The sequence below is a fragment of the Formica exsecta genome, unplaced genomic scaffold (genome assembly GCF_003651465.1).
Source record: "Formica exsecta isolate Colony F162 unplaced genomic scaffold, ASM365146v1 scaffold235, whole genome shotgun sequence".
Lineage (NCBI taxonomy): Eukaryota > Metazoa > Arthropoda > Insecta > Hymenoptera > Formicidae > Formica > Formica exsecta.
In genome coordinates, this window is record NW_021849633.1 from 407466 (window position 1) to 417869 (window position 10404).

The following is a 10404-nucleotide window of genomic DNA, read 5'->3' on the forward strand; positions in this document are numbered from 1 at the left end:
TAAAATATCTGTCTGTATATATATATATATATAAGAAGATGAAATTAAAAACTATCAATACTATCCAACAAAAACTTAATTGCATTAGCATTTATTGGTATCTGAATATATTTCTGAAAAGCATAAAAAGAAGCTATATTAGGCACTCAAAAATTTATTAAGGAATAAAATCCTGCATTTCGTGATTATATAAATTCTACAAGATGTGCTATACAACATTGTAGCAGGTGTAAAACGTATATAAAAAGAAAAATATAAAGCAACTATGAAACATATCTTTAATTTAAACGATACGACAATAGATTTTATATATATATTCGCGCAACAAATCGCTATATATATATAATAATAATAATAATAATAATAATAAATGTAAAAGGCTGTGTATAAACATTGTTGTGTAAATGTAGGTAAATGTTACTACACATTTTGTATATCGGAGAGAAACAAATCACATTGTTAGAAATAGCAATCGCATATATGAAATAAATGTATGCTCTTTTTGTGTTTTTAAAAAGTAATTCTTTGTTATGACTTACATTTGCCAGCATAGCCTGTGAAGTAGCTGAAACGCGTATCATATCTTTATGAGGAAATATGTATATGGTGTGAAAAATGAAGCAAATAAGAAAGGGAAACTATATAACACGTTCATATCAGAAACGAATAATCTGGAACAATCAGTAAAATGCAGTCGCGGCAGGATCACATAAGATAAACATAATCTATCGCTCGGCTGTCATATACAATCATTTTGACTTGCATAAAAATAATCACTTATATGTATTTTGGCTATCTTTTAAATTACATTTTAGATCGTCCCTAAACACTCAGATCTTTACAGACGCATACACATTGCTACTGCATCAAATGCAATGATATATATGTATAAGAGTACAATAATACAACAGCTATTTAGTTATCGATACCCACATCTTGATACACGTTTTTATTCCTTTACACTTTTGTAATAGACACTTTTTGATAACATTACATTCTCTCTGTTTCGCTCTTTCTGATCTCACAGGTGAATTTAAAAGCGTGTGATAGCATTATTATTTTTTCTATCATATGGTAAAGACTTAAAAGATTTAGATTGCATTTTTTTGTCTTAACCCTTCTTGGTATGACATTCAAGTGCATGTGATCTGTGCATCATCACACTATCTGCTAGTCAACAATATTATCATCAGCTATATTATCTTGGAAGGGTTAAGATCTTGAAAGAGTGAGAGACCAATTTTGAAAAGAGTGAACATCTAAAAATTCAACCCTTTGAATATGCAGGTAGATAAATAAATTATTCAGGAAATAAAATATAAAGAATAATACAATTAAAACTCGAAAAAATATTTCTCTTTATTATAATTAATCCTGCATATCCAAAAAGGGATATCTTTGGAACTATCAGGAATACATATAATATAATTATTATTGCACTTCACATAATATTTTACATAAACTATGCATTTCAAATTATGTATAAGAATACCTTATCGTATAATTATTTTCTTCAAGAGAATTATGCAAACCAGATATATCAAAACCTTAAAGGTAAGCTACAAACACAAATATCCATAAAAATGGTGATGGTTTTTAAACAAACGGACATCAAAACATCTTTTACTCAATGGTACAATTCACATGCCATATACCTAGAAAATGTATAATTCTCTCGAATTAATTATTAAGCTACTAAAATACTGGATAAATTTCTAGTAGTGTTCATATTTATCTGATACAATGTACAACAAAAAAATGTTTAAGTAAATGATACTTGTGTTTGATCTTTTTCATGGATATGAAATTATATCATAAGTACATATATAATACTTTTATTGCGCTTCAAACCAATAATTATTTCCATAGTCAATCCAGAATTATTCTGATTCCGTTATCCTATGTGACACATTTGTCAAAATTATTAAACTCAATTGGAAATATTTTTCAAGTGTTAATTCATACATTCTTATGATTACCAATTTGAAAATAATGTTTTCAATAATACAAGATTTTAAATATTGAACTTTGCATTTACTTTGCATAAGTAAATAAATATAAATAAATATAAATAAATAATGTATTTAATTAAATATATTTCTGAGATTGCATACCAAATTAATATATTTATTGGAACAATGAGTCATTAAATATACAAACTCAACAAAGATCAACTTTCTTTGGAACGTGTTTGCTTATTAAAAAATGTATAGTTTTTTCCCCCTCTTTATGATAATGAGTTGTTGACATATATATTAAAGCATTTAATGGGCGAAAGTCTTGCAGTGAGAGATTCATAAATACAAAAATCTAATTTATAGCAATAATCAAGATTGCAGATAATTTATGCATGTTATATATATAATTTGTTCATATGAACTTATGTTAATAGAAAAACTTTGGTTTACTATTTCATCATATTTTAGTGCAAATACATTTGCTAATACTATTATGTAAGGAATATTCTATTATATTTACGCAACCAATATGAGTAAATAACTTAAGTAACTTAGATATTGTCTCACTAATATAAAACATGTATATCGACTTATTCATTTCAATCCTAGATTTCGCGTATTTCGTTTATTACTAATTGCGTAATAATGCAATGCATTGTATTACTGTTATATTTAAGTCGCGTTTACTATGAACACGTTACAACGTTAAAATATACATAGCCTGTGCATGTACTAGTTCTTACTTATTACGGAGTTGCTATAGTTATTTATTATAAGATATCATATTTACTTCCATAAGATGGTCAGAGAGAGAATGGCCACCATCGTAATGCATGTTTAAGCGTATATGACATACCTTAAACATGCCTAACGTTTTTTGTGACATTGGGCATATGGATATAAGTGTAACTTACAAGTGGTCAACAATAAGAAGCACAGTTTAACAAATAACTTCCTTCTACATCCTGCCATGAAAACTTACTCTATGACCAACGCGCTGCCCAGCGACCTATCAGCGAATGAAGTTCTTCTTTAGTCTGTAAAGGATACAGTTTAATTTTACGCTATACTACAACAGAAGCTGTCAAAAGAAATAAGATTTAAATAGATAAGAAACAATATCTAAATAAATCTTGAGTAAAGATTATATTTTACGTACCTTGGTACATATTCATCAGAATCAAAAATATATTTATATAAAATGTTTCTCTCTTGTATTTCTTAGTTGGTCAATATTAATGTAATAATAAACAAAAAAGTTATACGCACAAAAAATTATGAAAGAATGGAATAAAATGGAAAGATGATTATTTTGTTATAAGATTGCAAATTACCTTTAAGCAAAACAGGTGATGGAAATAATATATCTTGTTCTGAAAAATTATCCTAAATCATCTTCTTTCGTAAGTAGCTCGCTGTGCATCCAATGGAAATACATTTTGGTATTGACTATGGATGACTTTTAGTAAGCTGGGGCTTGAAAGTCACCCATACCCCGCTGTTGTTGTTGACCAAACGGCGGTTCTTGGTAAGCAGTGTCAGTAGCATCAGGATAACTTGTATATCCTGTACCACCAACAGGATCTGCTTCGTAACTCGGAGCAAATGCTGCATCAGTACCTTGTTTAAATCTTTGAAATGCGAACCAAGCACAAGCAGCCTGTAACAACAAGTTGTAGATATAATTCTCAGACAACTTTGTAGAAGTTTGATTATTGCATATATGCGACATTCTATACATAGATATTAATAATTCAACAGAAAATATTCACATATTCGCCGAGTAAACTTGATCCAACATACCCAAGTGAAGATGGAGAAAAATGAGAATGCAATAGCCGCCTGTAAATTATTCACACCGTATCCATCCTTTGGTCTTGGAGAATTGTTCCATGCATTTGTCAAATAACAGAATCCCACAAAATACAGGAAAGACCAGAAGCCCGAAAAACTATAATGACAATATTAATAATATTAATATAATGTAGAAGATATTTCAATTATCCAAGTGTTTTAAAAGAGAAGAGAAACCAAAATCTTGTTTTTTTATTATACAATTATAATTCTATAATACCTAGACTATAAAGATACGCATAGCTTACCCCAAATCTATAAGAACAAAATGTTTTCTAGTCTTGACAGACGACATTTGTTCAAACAGGTATTCACCCGCGAGAAATCCGATACTGGCCAAAAATGCCAGTACTCCAATGCCAACCCCATAATTGCATGCGTTATTGTCGTCATTGTAAAGACAAACTTCCTTCCCATCGTCTTTTGGAAGATAGCCCTTGCTGCTTATGCATCCAAAGACAATTATTGCAAAAAGCTGAAAGCATGATAAAAATACTTTTATGTATAGGACGATCCAAGTGGAAATTTGGAAAAACAAAACATACATTGCGATATATAACATATGTATAAGCTATTTGCAAATTAAGAGCATAAATGGTTGAACAATGATAGTACGTAATAGAGAAGATAAGAAAAAAGCAAATAGTAATGTATATACTCATTGACCAAAATGTCCAAAATCTATAAAGATTTATTTAAAAAATATAAAATAAAATAAGATAAATATCCATATAAGTCAGAAGATTCATTTTATGCATAATTCATGAAATGTCTTATATATCAGGCTTGTTGTACTCGAACTTTCTATATTCTTCGCATATTTAATCACAATTCCTCTACATATCAAGCCTATATTACGTCTTAACGAAATAAGTATTTTCACATTGAGAAAGAGAGAGAGAGAGAGACAAAGAAAGGCGGAAAGACAAGTTCGGGAGGGGATTAACAAATAATGCTGTCAAGAGGGCAAAACGGAGGGAGGGACCCGTGCATTTCATTAAAGATATCTGGCCAGCGAGAAAAAGTAAAAGAGGCGCGAAAAATTCGATCCGTCGAATCGACTAGCAATAGATCCCATTCAAAGGTCGAACGCCATAGAGACCCCATGACATACGGGAGACGTATCGCTGGAATTCGCGAAAAATCAATAGAACCCCATCGCGGTTGCGGGAGTGGGGGGAGAAGGAGGACCGAGGACTCTCTTTTAAAATCAATGACCATCCGCGTCGAGGTATCCAGCTCCCTCGGTATCGCGATCGTCGTCGCGATCACGCTTGGCGATGGATCTCGTTGACGGGACGACTTACCAGGCATACCGCTCTCAGAATGACCTGCGGCCTCTGAACGTATGCGATAGGATCGAAAGGGGCCCCGGCCTTTCCGCCGCCGTACGCTCCGCCGTCCATCTTAGCGCGACTGAAGCGAAGATTTCAAAGCTCACGCAGCGGTCGAGCGCGCATGCGCAGTCGCCTCGGCGGCGACCGGGGGTAGATATACGTACGAGACGAAACGATTAGAGGCGCAGGTGGATATATCGTATCATATCTAAATTCCATGAGACACCCCTTGAGATTTACCCTATGCGCCCTTTGCGATCTTTCTTATCGTGATTGTGAGATTTACCCATCTCCTTCGATAAATTATAATACGGATAAGAGAAAAGCAAATATGCCTCGAGTAGTTAAAATGTACCATATAAATCTAGAATCCATAAAGAACAATACATGAAATACAATTTAAAATAAATAAATAAATATAAATATAAATATATGTAAAGTTTATAATATCAATTTTCAACAGAATTCTTGTATTATCTCCTATGTTTTCTTCAATTTCCTCCATTGCGCTATGTGTGCATACCCTTTGACTTTCCCACCCTTTTCGACCGAGTTTACACGCCTTAAACAAACGGACTGATAAACGTTAATTAGAGTTAATTTTAAAGATAGACAATTTGTTACTCTGCTTAATTATCTCAATTAATTTATGAAGTATATATTGATTAAAGCATATATGTCTTTTCTGAATAATATTGAACTTTATAGAAGAATTTGGATATATTGTAGAATGATATTAGATCAAATTACTTTGATCCAATGATATTAAGTTAAAGCCTGTTATTAAAAATATTTATCTTATATATTTCCAAAAAAGAATTTTCTTAGAAAAATAGCAACTTACAATCTATATAATAACATAGTTATACATAATAATATATTTTGTGCTATAAAACTATTAAACTTTTAAACCTATTAAAACTATTAAACTTTTAAACCTATAAAACTATTAAACCTATAAAACTTTTATTTCGAAAATCTGTTGAATAATATATATGTTGCAATGCATAATCCACCGATTGGAATGCAATATGATACATAAGAATACTTTCCGCTTTTTCTAGGCTGTAAAAAATAAAATTAAATTTAGTTATATGTTTAGGTTTCCTTAAATTATTATTATAAAACATTTAATTAATTTTATATTAATTCAACAGAAGTATATAGATATAGTAGAAATTTATATTAATGTATATATACCATAATTATCACAGCTTCCAGTTCTTTTAATTTTAATTCAGTTTCATTAACTTCCTTAAGAATAGAATCAGCGGCAAGGCATAGAACTGTGGAAGCACTTAAGGCTATGTCAGGTTCAATAAAAGAATTGATTCTTTTTTTTTGTAATTTAATTCTGCAGTATGTTATAAAAGCTTGAATTATATCAAGCTGTTTCTTTCCTATTTTCAATATTTCTATTTTATCAGACATCCTGTAAAAAACTTATTATTAGATTTAATACTATATTATAGGTAGAATACGAGCTTCTCTCAATAATAATTTAGTACCTTTGATGAGGCTTTAACTTCATACTTGGAATCTTTTCCTTTGAAATATATAGAGCATGGAACATGTTTTCTGCAAGATGTTCATCAGCACCTAGAAAAACAAATCATTATTAATATCATGCTAATATATACATCTTTATATATATATATATATGTTTTTAAAATTTTAATTATTGTTTATGTTAAAGAAGGTAATAATTCTTTAGTATCTAACTAAAAGAAGTATAGAATTGCATGGAAATTATATTGTAAAACAATAATCATTTATTTTGCATTATATTAAATTTTGTAATATGTAAATTTTAACAATTTTCTTTTTACTGAGTTTTAATAGAAGTGTCGTGTATGATGTGTGTTAATCACAAGAATTTAAATCTCTATAAATAAACGTACACTAGCATAAAACATTGATATAATTGTCAAAGTAAACATATTACCAAGTTGCATGAAATCCTCCTTGGTTAATTTATGCAAGACATCAGTAGATATATCTTTTCTCTTGAATTCCTTTATTAAATCGTATCCTCCTAAACCGCGTAATAATGCTTCGGTTTGCTTGTTAAATCCAAGAGAATTATATTTCATGTCCATGGTGAAAAGTGACAAGTTTTCATTCAAAAAATTATCAACAGAAAATTTCGACGACTTCTTAGCTCTTCACTCAGATAGATTATACAAATATTACATTAGCGACAAAATTCCTCAGTTTAGATAAAAGAAGGACAATCAGGACAATTCTACAATCAATTTCGATGTAATTGTTTTCGTATACAGGAGGGAAAAGGGACCTTGAGCGGTCGAAAAGCGCGAGAGGAGAATCAATCAATTTAGGGGGAAAAACAGCTGACTTGAAATAGAGGAGAGAATTTAGAATAGAGATTCTTAGAATAGAGGAGATCAATATGTGAGACGCGCGCTATCTGTCAAGTGCACGTCTCCCGTCTTCTGACAGTTCTGTCGTATTATTTTCCCCCTTCGAAGAATATGACGATATGACCACCTTGATACTCGGCATCGGCGTAGGATTATTCATTATCCTCAGTCTGTGGGTGGTGGCCGCGTTAATATTCGTGATATCGTTGCGGGTCGAGAAGAAGGTCGGCGCGATCGCTGTACTGATTGTGAGCGCGATTACGATTATTTTGATTAGCGTGCCACGCGCGTCAGAGAAACCCGCGCCCACGGAGAATAAGGTACAATCGCAGAAATATATTTATACAATATCGATTGCGTGTCTTTAAACATCCTGTTGCGTGGTCGGATGACATCAGTGTTCGAAGAGAGCTAACCCGTCTTCAATATATCAAAAGAAAGGGGAAGAGAAAGAGAAAGAGCACCTCTAGTACAAATTATTACAATCGTCGTATTAATCGCTCTTTATTTATATTGGAAAAAAAAATTGTGTTGCGGGAACTTTTAAATTATATTTTCACGGGATTGTATTATTGAAAAAATGGAATATATATAAAATTAGAAAGTAATTATTATATATATATATATATAGATATGTAAAAATAATACAACGTCGAATACAGTCATTTATATTGTGGGAATTATATAATTGAACAAAATCATAAGACTAAATAAATCTTTGTTTTGTAGGTGTATGATCGACTTTTCATTTGGCGTATAACGCTTCTGATTTTATTATCTATCTCATCTGCAATTTCCCTCATTGGATATATTAAATTTGGATTGGTGGAAACTGTTAGACCAGTTAGGATATCCAGTTGGGTTTTTTAGACCCTTTGGTATGTTTTAAATTAATAATATAAGGAAATGTATGTTAATATTATGATAGAATTGAAACTTATAATGATTATATATTGTGATAAAAAAGATTTATCTGGATACTGCACTATTGTATATAACTAATGATAACAATCTTCTTTTTTTTATAGATATTCTTGCTTGCTGACAAATATGATGATCTTCAATATGTGCAAGATTTAATATATAAATGTAATGTTCATCTGTTTACATAGCTATTAATCTTTTATTTATATTACAAGTAACGCGTTTAAAAGAAAGAAACAATGTTGTGCAGTATAAGAAATTGCATGCCATTTGCGGTGAGACGTATTTCATTATTTCGCCAAAATAATAAGCATTACGAGATAAGCAATAACAACGATTTTGTGAATAAGGTAATGAATGGCACAGTGCCAGTTATAGTCAATTTTCACGCAGATTGGTGTGACCCATGCAAAATATTGACACCCAAATTAATAGAACTTATAAAACCTATGGACAAATTAGATCTAGCTATAATCGACGTAGAAGAAAATCCTGAATTGGTGCACGTTTTTGAAGTAAAAGCTGTACCTGCAGTAATAGCAATTTCAAATGGCTTAGTCGTAGACAAATTTATCGGTTTAGTCAATAACGAGATGATAGAGAATTTAATACAAAAGCTAATACACGAAGGACCAATAAATACTACGGATAACGAGAATACTAAGTCCTAATCATGATAACATCGTAAATTATGTAATACACATTTTATGCTTCCATTTACTCTATCACTTGTGAATGTATTTTCATATAGAAAATATGTAATATCTCAAGCTATTTCGTCCGAGACTTACGGCCTTTCTTAATCTATATCAGATAAGCGTGCATTATATAACTTAAAGATTTTAGATGTATATTTATGTTGTAAAATAGAATATATAATGATAATCCTCATTATATAATATATAACACACGAAGCTAATATATACATATATATATTAATACATAAATCTTTTCAGGTTGTATTGCAATATTTGTATTCTTCTATATAGAAACATATACTCTAATACAGAGCTTGCTCAGCAGCCTATATTCTTGAATCGACCAAAAAGATATTAGAAAATAGCGATTTGTTCTTGAGATATTGAAAAAAATTCAACAGAATCTTATATTATACAAATCATAATATTATAGAAAGAGTATTAGAAGCTATTGTAGAACTCGTAAACTTGTCCAAGCACTTGTGATATACATCTTTTTAGACACGACTTTTCAATATATTCTTGAAATAGTTATTCATTCACTCAATATTTATATATGGCATGTAATAAAAAACACTTTACGAGTCAATTCAATAACAAATTATGTGCGATGATAATAAATTTGCAATGTGATTTGAATTGCATTATTATGAACAGATAAATATTTGACAAATATTTTTTAAATATGCTTTATATGTATATATACACATATCTATATATTTTTTTCTTGATAGATTAATTCTATTTAAAAAAATATTTTCGGTATCTCTCTAATTTATACAAATAATTTAAATTGTACAAAGTGTATATAAATTAATTGCAGACAGTTAATAAAGAGATGATAAGAAAATAATTACTTTAATAACGGCTATTGGATGTAAGTCGCGATGTGTATCTTCTGTGGCAGTGCAATCGAGATAAATCATCTAATCAGATTTCAGTTTCTCGTTTATTCTTGATTGTATAAGACCATTGTGTGTACAATCAGTGTATGAAAGTACTGTCCATTAAAGATATAGTAGGCCAGAGATATAATAAAGATTATTACACTTCACATAACTTCTCTCTCCCGCGTCTTTCGGCAGCAAGCGATACATAAATGTGTATGTTATACCAACAATTAAAAGACTAGCTATATAATCTTTTTCGTTATCAGTCAGGTGTTTTTTAAGACACCACGATAAGGCAATGCTGTGATTCTGTGGTCACTTGCAAAAAACTATTTTTTTCCCTTTATCTACGACCTACGATA

The 10404-nt window shown here is 30.4% G+C and overlaps 2 protein-coding genes across 2 annotated transcripts; one reads left to right on the plus strand and one right to left on the minus strand.

The window, feature by feature from the left end:
- Nucleotides 1–752: 752 nt before the first annotated feature.
- LOC115235802 (synaptogyrin) lies at nucleotides 753–7541 on the minus strand. Its single transcript, XM_029807802.1, has 7 exons — nucleotides 7095–7541; nucleotides 6658–6748; nucleotides 6350–6581; nucleotides 4061–4287; nucleotides 3762–3909; nucleotides 3293–3618; nucleotides 753–2995 (listed from the first exon to the last, which is right to left on the minus strand). The coding sequence occupies exons 1-6, from the start codon at nucleotides 7246–7248 to the stop codon at nucleotides 3421–3423; spliced, it is 1050 nt and encodes a 349-aa protein (XP_029663662.1). The 5' UTR covers nucleotides 7249–7541; the 3' UTR covers nucleotides 753–2995; nucleotides 3293–3420.
- A 94-nt stretch (nucleotides 7542–7635) lies between these two features.
- LOC115235801 (thioredoxin, mitochondrial) lies at nucleotides 7636–10002 on the plus strand. The gene is made up of 3 exons (XM_029807801.1): nucleotides 7636–8134; nucleotides 8260–8408; nucleotides 8559–10002. The coding sequence occupies exon 3, from the start codon at nucleotides 8694–8696 to the stop codon at nucleotides 9123–9125; it is 432 nt and encodes a 143-aa protein (XP_029663661.1). The 5' UTR covers nucleotides 7636–8134; nucleotides 8260–8408; nucleotides 8559–8693; the 3' UTR covers nucleotides 9126–10002.
- The last annotated feature ends 402 nt before the right edge of the window (nucleotides 10003–10404 follow it).